The sequence below is a fragment of the Lutra lutra genome, chromosome 7 (assembly GCF_902655055.1).
Source record: "Lutra lutra chromosome 7, mLutLut1.2, whole genome shotgun sequence".
NCBI lineage: Eukaryota > Metazoa > Chordata > Mammalia > Carnivora > Mustelidae > Lutra > Lutra lutra.
The window spans coordinates 67,774,507-67,792,723 of record NC_062284.1 but is presented as its reverse complement, the minus strand read 5'-3'; the positions used below and the strand labels follow the sequence as shown (position 1 = coordinate 67,792,723).

Below are 18,217 nucleotides of genomic sequence, written 5' to 3'. Positions count from 1 at the left end.
CTTGTGAACTGGGGAAGGCATACGAAGTCCCTTTGCTTTTGGCTGTATCACATCAGTGTAGCTCACAACGTATAGTAAGTATTGAGATGGTTAGTAAAACCTAAGTAGAAAATGTTGTACATATAGGAGAAAAGGATTCTTCCTTATATATTTATTCTAAGAGGCAAAATAGGGTTCTAAAAATAAATAAGTAACTAAGTAAGTAAGAATGGACCCAAGTCACTTTGACTCTGAAACCCAGGGATCCTTGTTTTGCAATCATTTGTTGGCTGCAGGCAAACCTGCCTAGTCCTGTGAGCACTGCACAAAATATTCCCTCAGACACATTTTCCTCTGACCCACTTATCTCTCAGTACCTAAGTATCATTTTCTTCTTCTGGGGAGAAGGGCAGGAATTTGAACTTGGAACTTATGGAGCTAGGAGAGCAAGGTCACACTGTTAGTGTGACCCAATCTTTCAGGGAATTTCTCATTTTTAGGGAAGCTGGAGGGGCTACTCCATCCTCCTGCCTGAATCTTCCAAGTTGCTATTGGTGAGTGTCCAGGAGTAAAATCACATGTAAACAGTCACCTCTCTTTTCTTCTTTGTCCCGGCGGGAGTCTCATCCAGACGCACGTCTGACTCTCCCTTCCACTTTGGACCAGCCTACAGACCACAATTTGAAAGCCACCTGTGTCAAGATTAGAAAATATTTTTAAAGGCTCGAGTAAATGTTCTATACAGAGGTTTTCTGAACAGAGTTACATTAAAGCAGGCTATTGCTACTACAGACTTACAAAGAAATAGTAAAGAGCAGGTGAGGAATTCAGCTCATTTAATATTTTGATTACTTTTGAGTAGATTAGTATGATTAAAAAAAAAAACATGCCATGTACACATATCATCTAATGGAAAAAGAACTTCTAAAGGGAGCTATTTGAGTTAGTGCTGGCAGTATAAAATTTAGAAGGGATATTAAATTACTTAGAAATTAAGAACTTAGTTTTCAGTAATGTTTAAAAAAATTAAAATCGGGGGGAGATCTCTACTGGGATTATTTCTTTTTAAATATATAAATTGACAAAGAACAGGAGAACACTTCTCTCAAAGAGGTCATTCCTTTCATAAATACATTTTTGATACTTTTAAAAGAATCAGTTTAGCTATAAAATTGGATATCCTATAATGAGCCACTTGCAGTTAACAGCAGATACGACACTGGCTCATGAATGCTTGCGCACCACAGCAGGAAGGAAAGTTAAAACTGCTATTTGGCCCTTCCAAAAAAACTTAGAGGTTAAGTTTTTTTCTTTAAAAATTTCAAATTGTCATACAGTGAAATTGACTTTTAATTTGGTTTAGAGTTCTATACACTTTTAACACAGGATTTAACACAGGTATGGAGTGATGAGGGTACAGAAGACTTATCACCCTACAAGACTGCCTTGTGCTAGCCCTTTGTAGTTATACCCCACTGAGAGGGCCCAAGTACTTAACCACATGAGAAGTAGAATTCATTCCTTCTCTGGGAATACTTTAGTTTTTTATTTAGACTTACACAAACCCGTTATAAAAATTTAGTGATCTTCGTAAGCCAGACAGAACAGAATTTTAAATTTGAGAGAAATTTATTAATCTTTTCATATCCTCCAGAGGTAGGCAAAGATATACCAATCTGTTTTCCTAGGAAATGTCTCATACGCACACCATGGAAGACTCTTACTAAACTCAAGCAAGCTAGGGAACTTCAGGGTAGTCCTTCCCAGCAGGACATAGTCATTTTCGCTGCAGTTGGCTTTCAGGTCAGTAACAATCTGGATACAGAATTTGTAATATAGGTAACCCCAAGAATCCTAGGGTGTATTTTCCTGTTCTATATATGTTCTTTTCTGAAACACTTATTGAGTCAGACTGTGGGTTAAGTAGAACTCAGTTCTAAGTTTTAAAACTTTTATTAAAACACAGAGAACTTCCCTCACATGTTAGCTTGGCTTGTTCAGAGAATGGGAAAAACGTAGACACAGAGCCCTTCAGACTGTAGTAATCATTGGAAGTCATGAATTTGCAAACAAGGCAAAGGTGGGCAGTATTCCCATTCATAATGTCATTTCCATATACCTTAAGACTCATTTATACAAATTGTAATACATGCTAAGTCATTCCTTAGAAGTTAGAATTCTTTGCTGTCTTAGGCATGCAAAGTTTAAATGTTTTAAAGCTATCTGGAAATTTACTTCCCTTTGATGATAAAACTTTAAAAATTAGGTATTCCCGTGTAGGATGTTCAAATGGCAGGTCCCCGGTGCTCAATAGATCTATTACTTTACTTCTATAAAGAGAGGAAAGCAAGGTTTTCCTCATTGTGGTAGACTGCAGAAATGGCCACATGTTCTTCCCGTCAGTGAATGCATGCTATAGTATTGTAGTGTGACTTTGTGGCTGTTCTCAGTAAGAAGTGGCCTGTTTGTCATCCCTTGAATCTGATCTTGGCTGCATGACTTACTTTGGACAATGGGACATTAGTATAAGCAAAAAGAGCCTTAAAAAGCATTTGTGCATTGGAGCTTACAAGCTTGACACTCTGAGGAACACTGTGACCACCACCATGTGAATGAACTGGGATAACCTGCTGGGTGATGACCCATGTGACCAGGTCATCCTTCTAGCCAGACATTAAGCTAACACCCAGACATGTGAGTGAGGCCATCTTAGACCATATAACCTCAACTGCCTGCAGAGATCAGCTGCATTGACTTAGGTCAGAACCACCACCCAGCTGACCCAGAGAATCATGAGAAATAATGGATGTTTGCTATTTTAGTTTAATTTTGTTAAATTTTGGCTGGCTTACTATGTAGCAAAGCTGATCTATACACAAACATACAAATACACAGAAAATTGGTAGCAGTTTTCTGCTGAGTCAAAAGGAAATGTAGATACATATGGAAACAACTCCTGAAGGATAGATGTACACAAGTAAGATAATTTGAGGATTCTTCCTAAAGTCAACAGAAAATAACAGTGATATGTGATATGAGCCTGGACAACTTTCTCAGCCATGTGATGGAGACTGTCCTATAGTGTTAGTACAACTGTAGTTTCCATGACTTGAGTGTGAGGAATGGGTCCTTTAGTTACCAGAGAATTTCCGAAACCATGCAACCATGCAACACTGAGCAAAACTAGGTGGTATCTTTTTGGCACCTGCCATTGGTGGAAAGGAATCAGACGGCAATTCAGACCAAAATAAGCCAGGTCAGGTGTGAACCAGAAAAAATCCCAGACAACCAGGTAGTCCTAAATTGGAGCTAATGGTAAAGAGACACCGAGCCCGAGCTCTGTTGCTGCTTGGCAGTAGGGATGGCCACATGTACACTTCTCAGGCATGACATTCTGTGGGCTTCAGTGGCATCTCAGTGGAATGTCCAGAGAACCATTTCTAAAAATTTCCAAAACAAAACTGTTAAAGGTCATTTCGATCCCTGAGTAGATCTTTATTAGAATTTTTCAATCAACTGGATTTCTAGAGTAAGTAGAGAATGTTATAGTAATACTTAAATTATTAGACTTTATCTGGCCCTTGACAGTTACTATTTGATAATGCTTCAGCTGGTTGTGATAAAAAATTTTGTCTTTGTAGTGAAAAAAAAAAAATACCAATCTGAATTTATTATAGGATGTGTAACTTTTAAGATAGAGCAATAATTTTTGACTTGCATTGGAATATAAGTCTTTGAGAAGTACGCATTTTTTTTCTGGGCTATAATATCTAATGGGTCCCGTGATGGGTGTAAATGTAAATGTCAGTTTCACTTTTTAAAAAGTTGATGTTCTGGGACTTTATTTATTGAATAGTTAGATGCTTTTTCTTTTTCTTTTTTTTTTTAAAGATTTTATTTATTTATTTGTCAGAGAGAGGGAGAGAGAGCAAGCACAGGCAGACAGAATGGCAGGCAGAGGCAGAGGGAGAAGCAGGCTCCCTGATGAGCAAGGAGCCCGATGTGAGACTCGATCCCAGGATGCTGGGATCATGACCTGAGCCGAAGGCAGCTGCCTAACCAACTGAGCCACCCAGGCGTCCCAGATGCTTTTTCTTTTGATATAGCCGTATATAAATTTTTTTATCCGATATTTGAGATCTAAGTTCTTCATAAGACAGTTTACTAAGCTGATAGAGTTAGCATGTAGGAAGATCATTTGTCTCTGTTGCTATTACATGCATGTAACCATTATTTTATATATTTGACTTGAAGAGTATTAGTGTTATACAGAGATATTTACTTGAATTTTGTTTAAGAGACAGTTACTGGAGGAAAGAGAAGAATATGTAAGCAAACTGCAGGTGGAACTTGAAGAAAAGTACCAAGGTACCCTAATGATGGAAAAGAACAAGTGGCTGAAAGAACAAGAAACTGATATTAAGCAACAGGTTGAAAATGAAGTGTTGTTAGCCAAATCACACTGGGATGAGGAGCAGAAAGAGGTGTGGGTTAAAATTTCTTTCTAGTCACCATGTTTAAAAAAGGTAGTATTAACTGTAGAGAACAGTTCTTCCTGAACACAATTTTTAATTGCAAGTACATACATAATCATTTATTTCATGTCTCAGAATTGGGCTATTGGCAGCTTACACTAGTAAGCCTTTATTTTTTTTAAACTTCCCCCTCCCCTCCAACTCTTCAACCCAATTCAGGATATAATGGTTTTTGGAAGAGCACTTTTTTGATTCCTCAAAATGAAATCCATATCTAATTTCATATTGGGGAATGGTTCAGATAACTCCAGAACAGTCTATAATAAATAAATACCCTGTATTGTAGATTAGAAGAAAGAAGTAATGACTAGACAGGCTCAGAAGCACAAAACATTACCTTTGTTACCTAAGTAGCAAATGAGATTGCTAGTAGTTTTCTACAAAATTTAGAATCAGTTTATGATCTAGAAAACTTAGTCGGAAATGAAATAAATTTTCATGCTTATTGAAACTAGATTCTCTTAAGCACAAGATCGCTATTAATTGGAGTTGGTACCACCTCAAGTGGACTAGTAGACCACTGTTCTTTCTTTCGGCCTTTCCTTCTTTCCACATCCCCAAGAGCAATTCATTAGTCTAGTGCTGACACCTGAAATTCTTTTACTCGTCATGTTTTAATATAAAAATATATATTCTAGAATATATATGTTGTATGTATTTATATATATAAAATCTGGGTAGCACAAAACAAATTCCCTATTTTTACATTGTTGCAAATTGTTTTTCGTTGAATTTGCTCACCAGTTTTCACAAGAAGGATGAGATAGCTAATGTTTTTGGGAGACTGTCAGGAAAGCATAAACCCTTACACAGGTTGCCATTTCAAATGAACCAATGCAACCTGGGAATGTGGTAGCCAGGGAAGTAGTTTGAGAACTCTGGATACCCAGAAGGTAGAAAACAGGAAAAAGAAAAAGCAAGTTCTGCTGTATCACATTTTTGCCTAAGACTGACTGTGTTTGGATGCATCCTAGCATTTTGTTGAAAGTAGAAAGTTATCATTAAAACATTCTTCTGACTTAATTGTGGAGCACAAGGAATAACACGGACAGTGGGAGATGGAGAGGAGAAGCGAGTTGGGGGAATCAGAGGGGAAACAAACCGTGAGAGACTGTGGACTCTGAGAAACAAACTGAGGGTTTTAGTGGGGGGGGGGGGTTGGGGGGGGTGGGATGGCCTGGTGGTGCGTATTAAGGAGGGCACGTATTGCATGGAGCACTGAGTGTGGTGCATAAACAATCTTGGAACACTGAAAAAAATAAAGTTAACAACAACAACAACAAAACATTCTTCTACTATGCCCCCCCCCTTCTTGAATTTATAGTTAACTCTAACACTAGAGCGTAGTATCATAACAAACAAGATTCTAATCTGTTTAAGTAAATAGAACTGTTTTTAGATTTTTCAGTTTTAGGTTGATTAATTAGATTTAACTCAGTCCCTGCTTTGTGGAAAGCCTGGTGTTGATGGGGGAAAAAAACCGCATATTAATAGAAGTTTTCTTCTTTAAAAAAAAAAAAAAATCATGTCATTTTTGTAGTGGCAGTGTCAAAGCTTCCAGAAGGTTGTATCTTGAGAGCAAGATAGCCTGACCTTATGCAGTACATTTAAATCCTCCATGTGATTTATGTCACGTATATACACAGTAACTTTCAGGATTTACTTGAGAATATATTTTCATCAACTAAGTTTCTAAATCTCATGTAATTACTACAACAATGTCTAGATGGTTTTCAAACACAGCTGTGGTTGCTCTTTTGGCTAGCTATTAATTCTAGTTTTTGCTTATTTGAGTATTTTTTTGTATGATTTTTCTTCTGAAAACAGATCAAACAAGAACTTATTCAACAGCTTGAAAAGGAGTGGCAGTCTAAGCTGGATCAAACCATAAAGGCCCTGAAAAAGAAGACTTCAGATTGCTGCAGCCAAACTGACCAAGTTACCGCCATGGATGTTATTTCCAAGAAAGAGATGGCAATCATACTAGAAGAACAAACGCGGAAGATGCGGCAAGATTTAGAACAAGAGAAGGAGACAGCTATCAATGGGGGTTTGAAAAAACTTGAAGTTGAATTAGAACTCAAATACTGTGAAAATATTGCCCAACAGGTAATATTAATGCTTTATTATTGTAAAATTATTGGAACTGCCTATTAATGAAAACCTGTAAAATGGTACCATTGAACTTGTTTGTAACTTTATATATATATTTTTTAAGACTTTATTTTTTTGACACAGACAGAGAGAACACAAGTCGGGGGCGGCTACAGGCAGGCAGAGGGAGAGGGAGAAGCAGGCTCCTTACCAAACAAGGAACCCGACATGGGGCTCGATTCCAGGACCCTGGGGTCATGACCTGAGCCGAAAGCAACCATTTAACAGATTGAGACACCCAGGCGCCCTCAAAACTTTATATTTTAAAAAATTTTATGCATTCTAGGGTAGAGAACCTCTTATGTTGTCACTAAAATTTTCTTCATTATATTTCTGTCACAAAGCTTTTACTCCCTTGGTTTTTCTGTGTATTCTTTAAGTTTTCAGAATATTTGCTCCTTTTTCAATCTAGCATGAGAATGATCAAGGTTAAAGGTGGTTTTACAGCTGAATGAAGCACAATTTCACTATGTATCTTTCATATCTAACTTTACAGAAAATACTCCACTGAAGTAGTTATAGAAAAACAAACTTAAAGCAAGTAAGATATTTAACAGTATTTACATTGAGACTTGCAGAGTTGAATCTGCAGGCATGCCCCTCAAATGGGACATTGTCTGTCAATCCCATATCCTGCCAGAAAGCGGTGCCATTGCCTCCCCTTGGACCAAGCACTCAGAAAACTAGCTCCCATTTAACTGGGTCATGTTACTTGGTTTCTAAAAGTGTCATACTGAGAAAAGTATAGCTCTGTATAAATGGAATAAAAAGTTAATATTATTTTATCTGTATTATTATAGTGATTTTTTGGTTTCAGGATGCCTTTACACTTTCAAAAAATGTAAGACCCTAAAGAGCTTTTCTCTGTGTGTGTTATACCTTTTTACTGTATTGGAAAATAACTTCGAGAAATTTTTAAAAAAGAATACTGAAGCATGCTTGCCATTGGCTGTCAGAGCAATGAGATGCCATATAGCATGTAGCCTCTGGAGCATTGTGTTGTCCACACATGAATGAGTGGGAGTGAAAAAAGGTCTGAATATTATTTTGAAAATAGTCTTGGCCTCACAGAGCACCTGATAGGATATTTAGTCCCTCAGAGGTTCCTGGACCTTAATATAACATTCTTTAGTTTATATTTACTATTTTAGACCTATCACTTATTAAAAACTCTTAAAATAATACCTGAAGTAATATGTTAAAGTATATTCCACTTTTGATAAAAACTTGGCATTCTGCCTCTTTGTTAAATTGTTCTGTGTGATTTTAGAGGGAATCCTTATGGAATGGAAACATAGGCGAATATATATAATGGTATCAAGGGCATCTTCTGTCAGTTAAATAATTTCCCGAAATGTTTAAGGTTTGAACAGAGTTAAGAAAATGTTCTACAGACAAAGAGATATGTTTAAGGATACTGCTCTGGTGTATATCTAATCATAGATCTTGTGAAGAAAAATAAATAACATGATGTAGTAGAAAGGAAGTATTCATAATAACTTTTTAAGGAATATAAATTTCCATAGGAGCTTTATCTTTTCCCCATATTTTTAACTCCCTGGAATTTACCTGTAAATATATTTAGCATTTTGCAAAAACAGTTAAGCCCCTTATGTCAACTTGGTTTCTGTATGTTTGTATGGATGTAGGTATATGTGTGTCTGTGAGTATTTCAAAATAAGGGAAGAGTACTTAATAAATTATCTTGTGGTAACCTGTGACAGATTTACAACCATGTAGCCCTCATAATTCATCAGGTCTTACATTTTTGCCTGAATCAATGCATCACCTTCATTCTTTAGTTGCAAACTCACAATAGACAGGAAAACTTGCTCTGGGACAAAGCTATAAAAAATATCGGTGTGTGCCAGCATGTGTTAATGTGTCTATATGTAAGGCGGGAGGACTGTGGATATGGTTGGTGTGCTACTAGACAGCAGCTGACCTCAAGCAGCATTCCTGCATGTCTTCTCCTTTTTCTCAAGAGAAATAGGAGTTTTTTGGAAATGGCGTTGGTACTTTGTATGAAGCTTTCCAATAGTAGTATTGACCGTCGAACATTTATAGATTCCTGCTTGTTGTGGTGGCATTCTCATGGGGGCAGTGTGGGAAGTTTTGAACAGAAGGATGAGAATCTCCTGTTGGGGATAAGGTGGAGTACTAGAAGTCACTGTAACTAATGTAGTGCAGTACAGTGTGAAATACACATGAAATTGTTGTAGCTATTTGCAAATGGGCTCTTTCTGAAGGTTAATACCTCACTTTACCTCTTTCTCTTGCAATATCCAATTGCAGGTGGAAACAGCTGTACAAAATGCTCGTCATCGATGGCTAGAAGAAATGCCTGACCTTGCAGAGTATAAAGCACGTGTCAGAGCAGAACAGAAGAAGTGGGAAGAACAACAAGACATCACTGTGGCCAGACGGGTAAGCGCTCTCCTTGATAGATGCTTCACAATGGCCTCTCTGCTGACCTCCCAGCTTTGTCCCAGGAATTTGTATCTGCTCAGATGGTTATGGAAGGATTAAGTATAATCATCCATGTTGAACATTAGCTCAGAGCCTGGCTGATGATGTCTGTTATCATCATCAAGATATTGAGGGAGAAAGAATATATTTTAGGGTCCTGAAACTCTCATAGTCAGGAAGGTAACCTTAACTGTGAAACTGAATCCCATTTGATCTTGCCCTATCATTAGGAGAAATTCGGAGCAGGTATTTATCTGTTTATTAATAGTTGTGCAGTATCCTTTCACATGGTTTGTTCTCTGCGCTCACTCAGTAGTCTTATAGTCTTGGAAAATAGCCAACAATCCTTTCCGGATACGTCATGTTTGACCAGAAACAAAATCATTTTGCATTCTCCCAATTTATTAGAGTAAACCAATTCTAATCAAAATGACAATAAACTGAACATGGTTTTGAAATTTGACACAATAATACTAAAATTTACTTGGAAAAGACTAGAAATTTTTTAAATGTTCTGGAAAAGAAATAGTAGTCCAGCCCTAACACATAATAGAATATGTTGGAAAATGACAATTCAGTGTTGAGTCACAAAAAGAGAATCCTTTTTCATTCTGTATTATACATACTTCAGAGATAGGACCAACTGTGAATGAAAGCTTAATTGTTTCAAAACAAGGGGATAAGGAATTATTCCATAATAAATACTCTTCTGATAGCCAGAGAGCAATTTGGAAAAATTAAGGTTACCCAAGCATGCATCACAATAAAGTCTAAATTGATTAAGAAGTTAAACATTTTTAGGGCAACCCTCTCAGGTCTCTTTCTAGGAGCTTTGTACTATCCGTCAATAAACTTTACTATCAATAGGTTTTGCTTTACTGTCCACCCAAAAAAAAAAAAAAAAAAAAAAAGTTAAACATTTTTAAATAAGCACATAGGGGAAAGAAAGGGATATTTTATATTTTTACCATAATAACTCAATTTTGGGACAACAGACATAGTAGCAAAGATTAAGTAGATAAAATAGGTACAAACATTTAAAACATTTTTGCTTTTATAATTAAAAATGACAGGATAATAAAAAGGAAAATGAATAAACATGGGAAACGATGGGGCACCTGGGTGGCTCAGTCAGTTGAGTGTCTGCCTTTGGCTCAGGTCATGATCTGAGAGTCCTGGAATCAGGACCCCACAATGGGCTCCCTGCTCAGCGAGAAGTCTGCTACTCCCTCTCCCTCAGCCTGCCACTCTGCTTGTGCTTGCGCGCTCTCTCTCTTTCTCTCTCTCTCTCTGTGTCAAATAAATACATAATCTTAAACATGAGAAATGTTAATACTAATACATGATAAAAACAATACAAATTTATGAGAAAAACAAGAATCTGTGGATAAGTACAGCAGAAAATGGACATAGAATCTTTATGAGAAGTCCAAATAACAAACATAGGGTATGATTTTATGCCACATATGTAAATTCTCTCTTCTTAATTATAATACAAAAAAAAATACATTGCAGTGTTAAGTACATACTGTTCTCCCAATATTACAACCATTTTTTGAAAATAATATGTGCAACAGACATTGTGAATTATTCATATGTCATATTTATAATCTTATTCCACAGATGACTTAGGGAAATAATTCAGCATGAATAAACTATTTTAACAATCTTTTTTTTTTTTTTCTTAATTTTATTTTTTATAAACATATATTTTTATCCCCAGGGGTACAGGTCTGCGAATCGCCAGGTCTACACACTTCACAGCACTCACCATAGCACATACCCTCCCCAATATCCATAACCCCACCCCTCCCTCCCAACCCCCCCTCCCCACATCAACCCTCAGTTTGTTTTGTGAGATTAAGAGTCACTTATGGTTTGTCTCCCTCCCAATCCCATCTTGTTTCATTTATTCTTCTCCCACCCCCGCAACCCCCCATGTTGCATCTCCTCTCCCTCATATCAGGGAGATCATATGATAGTTGTCTTTCTCCGATTGACTTATTTCGCTAAGCATGATACCCTCTAGTTCCATCCACGTCGTCGCAAATGGCAAGATTTCATTTCTTTTGATGGCTGCATAGTATTCCATTGTGTATATATACCACTTCTTCTTTATCCATTCGTCTGTTGATGGACATCTAGGTTCTTTCCATAGTTTGGCTATTGTAGACATTGCTGCTATAAACATTCGGGTGCACGTGCCCCTTCGGATCACTACGTTTGTATCTTTAGGGTAAATACCCAGCAGTGCAATTGCTGGGTCATAGGGTAGTTCTATTTTCAACATTTTGAGGAACCTCCATGCTGTTTTCCAGAGTGGTTGCACCAGCTTGCATTCCCACCAACAGTGTAGGAGGGTTCCCCTTTCTCCGCATCCTCGCCAGCATCTGTCATTTCCTGACTTGTTAATTTTAGCTATTCTGACTGGTGTGAGGTGATATCTCATTGTGGTTTTGATTTGTATTTCCCTGATGCCGAGTGATATGGAGCACTTTTTCATGTGTCTGTTGGCCATCTGGATGTCTTCTTTGCAGAAATGTCTGTTCATGTCCTCTGCCCATTTCTTGATTGGATTATTTGTTCTTTGGGTGTTGAGTTTGCTAAGTTCTTTATAGATTTTGGACATTAGCCCTTTATCTGATATGTCATTTGCAAATATCTTCTCCCACTCTGTCAGTTGTCTTTTGGTTTTGTTAACTGTTTCCTTTGCTGTGCAAAAGCTTTTGATCTTGATAAAATCCCAAAAGTTCATTTTTGCCCTTGCTTCCCTTGCCTTTGGCGATGTTCCTAGGAAGATGTTGCTGCGGCTGAGGTCGAAGAGGTTGGTGCCTGTGTTCTCCTCAAGGATTTTGATGGATTCCTTTCTCACATTGAGATCCTTCATCCATTTTGAGTCTATTGTCGTGTGTGATGTAAGGAAATGATCCAATTTCATTTTTCTGCATGTGGCTGTCCAGTTTTCCCAACACCATTTATTGAAGAGGCTGTCTTTTTTCCATTGGACATTCTTTCCTGCTTTGTCGAAGATGAGTTGACCATAGAGTTGAGGGTCCATTTCTGGGCTCTCTATTCTGTTCCATTGATCTATGTGTCTGTTTTTGTGCCAGTACCATGCTGTCTTGATGATGACAGCTTTGTAATAGAGCTTGAAGTCCGGAATTGTGATGCCACCAACTTTGGCTTTCTTTTTCAATATTCCTTTGGCTATTCAAGGTCTTTTCTGGTTCCATATAAATTTTAGGATTATTTGTTCCATTTCTTTGAAAAAATGGATGGTACTTTGATAGGAATTGCATTAAATGTGTAGATTGCTTTAGGTAGCATAGACATTTTCACAATATTTATTCTTCCAATCCAGGAGCATGGAACATTTTTCCTTTCCTTTGTGTCTTCCTCAATTTCTTTCATGAGTACTTTATAGTTTTCTGTGTATAGATTCTTAGTCTCTTTGGTTAGGTTTATTCCTAGGTATCTTATAGTTTTGGGTGCAATTGTAAACGGGATGGACTCCTTAATTTCTCTTTCTTCTGTCTTGTTGTTGGTGTAGAGAAAGGCAACTGATTTCTGTGCATTGATTTTATATCCTGACACTTTACTGAATTCCTGTACAAGTTCTAGCAGTTTTGGAGTGGAGTCTTTGGGTTTTCCACATATAGTATCATATCATCTGCGAAGAGTGATAGTTTACTTCTTCTTTGCCGATTTGGATGCCTTTAATTTCCTTTTGTTGTCTGGTTGCTGAGGCTAGGACTTCTAGTACTATGTTGAATAGCAGTGGTGATAACGGACATCCCTGCCGTGTTCCTGACCTTAGCAGAAAAGCTTTCAGTTTTTCTCCATTGAGAATGATATTTGCAGTGGGTTTTTCATAGATGGCTTTGATAATATTGAGGTATGTGCCGTCTATCCCTACACTTTGAAGAGTTTTGATCAGGAAGGGATGCTGTACTTTGTCAAATGCTTTTTCAGCATCTATGGAGAGTATCATATGGTTCTTGTTCTTTCTTTTATTAATGTGTTGTATCACACTGATTGATTTGCGGATGTTGAACCAACCTTGCAGCCCTGGAATAAATCCCACTTGGTCGTGGTGAATAATCCTTTTAATGTACTGTTGAATCCTATTGGCTAGTATTTTGGCGAGAATTTTTGCATCTGTGTTCATCAAGAATATTGGTCTGTAGTTCTCTTTTTTGATGGGATCCTTGTCTGGTTTTGGGATCAAGGTGATGCTGGCCTCATCAAATGAGTTTGGAAGTTTTCCTTCCATTTCTATTTTTTGGAACAGTTTCAGGAGAATAGGAATTAGTTCTTTAAATGTTTGGTAGAATTCCCCCGGGAAGCCATCTGGCCCTGGGCTTTTGTTTGTCTGGAGATTTTTGATGACTGTTTCAATCTCCTTACTGGTTATGGGTCTGTTCAGGCTTTCTATTTCTTCCTGGTTCAGTTGTGGTAGTTTATTAGTTTCTAGGAAGGCATCCATTTCTTCCAGATTGTCAAATTTGTTGGCATAGAGTTGCTCATAGTATGTTCTTATAATTGTCTGTATTTCTTTGGTATTCGTTGTGATCTCTCCTCTTTCATTCATGATTTTATTTATTTGGGTCCTTTCTCTTTTCTTTTTGATAAGTCTGGCCAGGGGTTTATCAATCTTATTAATTCTTTCAAAGAACCAGCTCCTAGTTTCGTTGATTTATTCTATTGTGTTTTGGTTTCTATTTCATTGATTTCTGCTCTGATCTTTATGATTTCTCTTCTCCTGCTGGGTTTAGGCTTTCTTTCTTGTTCTTTCTCCAGCTCCTTTAGGTGTAGGGTTAGGTTGTGTACCTGAGACCTTTCTTGTTTCTTGAGAAAGGCTTGTACCGCTATATATTTTCCTCTCAGGACTGCCTTTGTTGTGTTCCACAGATTCTGAACCGTTGTGTTTTCATTATCATTTGTTTCCATAAATTTTTTCAATTCTTCTTTAATTTCCTGGTTGACCCATTCATTCTTTAGAAGGATGCTGTTTAGTCTCCATGTATTTGGGTTCTTTCCAAATTTCCTCTTGTGATTGAGGTCTAGCTTTAGAGCATTGTGGTCTGAAAATATGCAGGGAATGATCCCAATCTTTTGATACTGGTTGAGACCTGATTTAGGACCGAGGATGTGATCTATTCTGGAGAAAATTCCATGTCCACTAGAGAAGAATGTGTATTCTGTTGCTTTGGGATGAAATGTTCTGAATATATCTGTGATGTCCATCTGGTCCAGTGTGTCATTTAAGGCCTTTATTTCCTTGTTGATCTTTTGTTTGGATGATCTGTCCATTTCAGTGAGGGGAGTGTTAAAGTCCCCTACTATTATTGTATTATTGTTGATGTGTTTCTTTGATTTTGTTATTAATTGGTTTATATAGTTGGCTGCTCCCACGTTAGGGGCATAGATATTTAAAATTGTTAGATCTTCTTGTTGGACAGACCCTTTGAGTATGATATAGTGTCCTTCCTCATCTCTTATAATAGTCTTTGGCTTAAAATCTAATTGATCTGATATAAGGATTGCCACCCCTGCTTTCTTCTGATGTCCATTAGCATGGTAAATTGTTTTCCACCCCCTCACTTTAAATCTGGAGATGTCTTCGGGTCTAAAATGAGTTTCTTGTAGGCAACATATAGATGGGTTTTGTTTTTTTTATCCATTCTGATACCCTGTGTCTTTTGATTGGGGCATTTAGCCCATTAACATTCAGGGTAAGTATTGAGAGATATGAATTTAGTGCCATTGTATTGCCTGTAAGGTGACTGTTACTGTATATTTTCTCTGTTCCTTTCTGATCTACTACTTTTGGGGTCTCTCTTTGCTTAGAGGACCCCTTTCAATATTTCCTGTAGAGCTGGTTTGGTGTTTGCAAATTCTTTCAGTTTTTGTTTGTCCTGGAAGCTTTTAATCTCTCCTTCTATTTTCAATGATAGCCTAGCTGGATATAGTATTCTTGGCTGCATGTTTTTCTCATTTAGTGCTCTGAATATATCATGCCAGCTCTTTCTGGCCTGCCAGGTCTCTGTGGATAAGTCTGATGCCAATCTAATATTTTTACCATGTACGTTACAGACTTCTTTTCCCGGGCTGCTTTCAGGATTTTCTCTTTGTCACTAAGACTTGTAAATTATACTATTGGGTGATGGGGTGTGGACCTATTCTTATTGATTTTGAGGGGGGGGGTTCTCTGAACCTCCTGGATTTTGATGCTTGTTCCCTTTGCCATATTGGGGAAATTCTCTCCAATAATTCTCTCCAATATACCTTCTGCTCCCCTCTCTGTTTCCTCTTCTTCTGGAATCCCAATTATTCTAATGTTGTTTCGTCTTATGGTGTCACTTATCTGTCGAATTCTCCCCTCGTGGTCCAGTAGCTGTTTGTCCCTCTTTTGCTCAGCTTCTTTATTCTCTGTCATTTGGTCTTCTATATCGCTAATTCTTTCTTCTGCCTCATTTATCCTAGCAGTGAGAGCCTCCATTTTTGATTGCACCTCATTAATAGCTTTTTTGATTTCAACTTGGTTAGATTTTAGTTCTTTTATTTCTCCAGAATTACTTTTATATCTCCCGAGAGGGTTTCTCTAATATCTTCCATGCCTTTTTCGAGCCCGGCTAGAACCTTGAGAATCATCATTCTGAACTCTATATCTGACATATTACCAATGTCTGTATTGATTAGGTCCCTAGCCTTCGGTACTGCCTTTAGTTCTTTTTTTTGTTGTGAATTTTTCCGCCTTGTCATTTTGTCCAGATAAGAGTATATGAAGGAGCAAGTAAAATTCTAAAAGGGGTAACAACCCCAGGAAAATATGCTTTAGCCAAATCAGAAGAGATCCCAAATTGTGAGGGGGGAGAAAGGGTATAAAAAGGGGTTCAGAAAAAAGAAAAAAAAAAAAGAAACTATTAAAAAAAGAAAGCCGATAAAAAATATAAAAAGGAAAAACAATATATATATATATATATATATATATATATATATATATTAGATAAACTATTTAAAAAACGTTAAAAAAGAATACGGTAAAAGTTAAAAAAATTTAGTAGAAGTAGAGAAAAAAAAATTGCAAAAGAAAAAAAAATTAAATTAACTGCAAGGCTAAAGAATCATGGGGATAAAGCCATGAGTTCCATGCTTTGCTTTCTTCTCCTCTGGAATTCCGCCGCTCTCCTTGGTATTGAAACTGCACTCCTTGGCAGGTGAACTTGGTCCTGGCTGGGTTTCTCGTTGACCTTCTGGGGGAGGGGCCTGTTGTAGTGATTCTCAAGCATCTTTGCCCCAGGCGGAGTTGCACCGCCCTCACCCTGGGGCCGGGCTGAGTAATCCGCTCGGGTTTGCTGGGTTTGCTTTCGGGAGCTTTTGTTCCTTGAGCGCTTTCCTTAGAGATCTGGAAGACAGGAATGAAGATGGTGGCCTCCCGGTTTCCGGCCCGGAGGAGCCGAGAGCCCAGGGCCCCACTCCTCACTGCGCCCTCAGAGAACAGCGCCCAATTACTCCCGTCACCCTGGCCTCCGGCCACGCTCCGAGCTGACCGAGCCTGCGACCGGTTCAAGGTAACCCCGAGCTGAGAGTCACTCCTCGGCTCTGTCTCCGTAGCTGGCTTCCCTGTTCTAATACAGGTAATCTCTGCGACACTCAGACACCCCCGATCCTTCTGTGACCCTGTTGGACCTGAGGCCGCGCTGACCCCGCCTGGGCTTCACCCCAGTTAAGCCTCTGGAGCGATGTCCCTCAGTGGAACAGACTTTTAAAAGTCCTGATTTTGTGCTCTGTTGCTCCGCCGCTTACCGAGAGCTGGCCCCTCCCCCCGCGGTCTATCTTCCCATTGCTTTGGATTCACTTCTCCGCCAGTCCTACCTTTCAGATAGTGGTTGATTTTCTGTTTCTAGAATTGCTGTTCTTCTTCTCTTCAATCTCCTGTTGGATTTGTAGGTGTTTGCAATCTTTAGATAAGCTATTTAGCTGATCTCCCGCTACCTGAAGTAGTCTCAGCCTGCTACTTCTCTGCCATCTTGACTCCTCCCTCCTGTTTTAACATTCTTCTTAAGTTACGTGATAGTACACAGTGGTGCTCATTGCATTATTCTCTATACTTTTTAGTAAGCTGACATATTTCAAAAGGAAATTTAAGAGGAAGAGAAAAGGGAAATAATGTGATGACGTGCATGTGTTTCAGAGCTCTGACGTCAAGAATTATAATGTTGGGCAGAATATAGAAAATAGAGTAGTCAAGAGATCTTTCCTAAGAACCAGAAGACTCGGATATATGTGAATGCAGACATGTAGAAATCAGAGGACAGTGTGTTAATTCTCACACTTTAGCTGGCATGAGACCCCCTTGAGGGTTTGTTAGAGCAGATTTCCTGGGCTTTTTTCCTCGAGATTCTGAAACGGTGGGCCTAATTGAATCCTGTGAATTTGTGTGTCTAACAGACTCCTAGGTGATGTAACACTGCAAGTTTTTAGAGCCACTCGGGTGTAAGTAGCACTATTCTAAATAATTATTGAGCCACAAAACATAATGTTAGCGTCTTGTGGATCCTTCCTCCAAACCAAAGAAGGTGAGCAAGGGCCAGTTTCATAGCACAGGCTGGAGGGTTCTTATAAGGTTAGAGTGATCCTTCAAGATCTGTAAAAATTTAAAGCCAGTTTGTCCAGAGTCCCAACTTTGACCAGAGTCAAGGTGGTTCAGTGGTTCCTAAACTTTAGTTGCACATTAGAAAAACTTGAAACAAAGCATCGTGAGGGCCCACGGTGGGTGTTGACGCAATGTGATTTCTGCCCAGTGCTCTGAATGTCAAAGTGAAGAGGATCTTTTAAAACATACTGTTGCCAGGCTCCCATCCCCCGGGCTAAATGTTTTAAGGTACAGGGTGTGGCCTGGGTATTAGGATTTTTAAAGGCTTCTCAGGTGATGTAATGTGCAGCAACTATCAGGAAACCCCTGAGTTGCTTAATGCTGTCAAATTTGCTTTGCACCACTTCATGTGATAGGATACACACTTTTGATGAGGTCAACGGGTCATCCAAATTCTGTAGGATCTTCCACCTCCACCAAG

The 18,217-nt window shown here is 38.4% G+C and overlaps 1 protein-coding gene across 6 annotated transcripts in view; it reads left to right on the top strand.

The window, feature by feature from the left end:
- The window catches only part of CEP152 (centrosomal protein 152), a 101,431-nt gene that overhangs the window by 54,438 nt on the left and 28,776 nt on the right, over positions 1 to 18,217 (top strand). For 4 of the 6 annotated variants that reach the window (XM_047738051.1, XM_047738049.1, XM_047738050.1 and 1 more), the window contains 3 exons: positions 4,278 to 4,463; positions 6,342 to 6,623; positions 8,964 to 9,095. In XM_047738051.1, the coding sequence (XP_047594007.1) occupies positions 4,278 to 4,463; positions 6,342 to 6,623; positions 8,964 to 9,095 (600 nt within the window). The remainder of the gene's footprint in view (positions 1 to 4,277; positions 4,464 to 6,341; positions 6,624 to 8,963; positions 9,096 to 18,217) is intronic. The other 2 variants (XM_047738053.1, XM_047738054.1) reach the window with 1 other exon arrangement.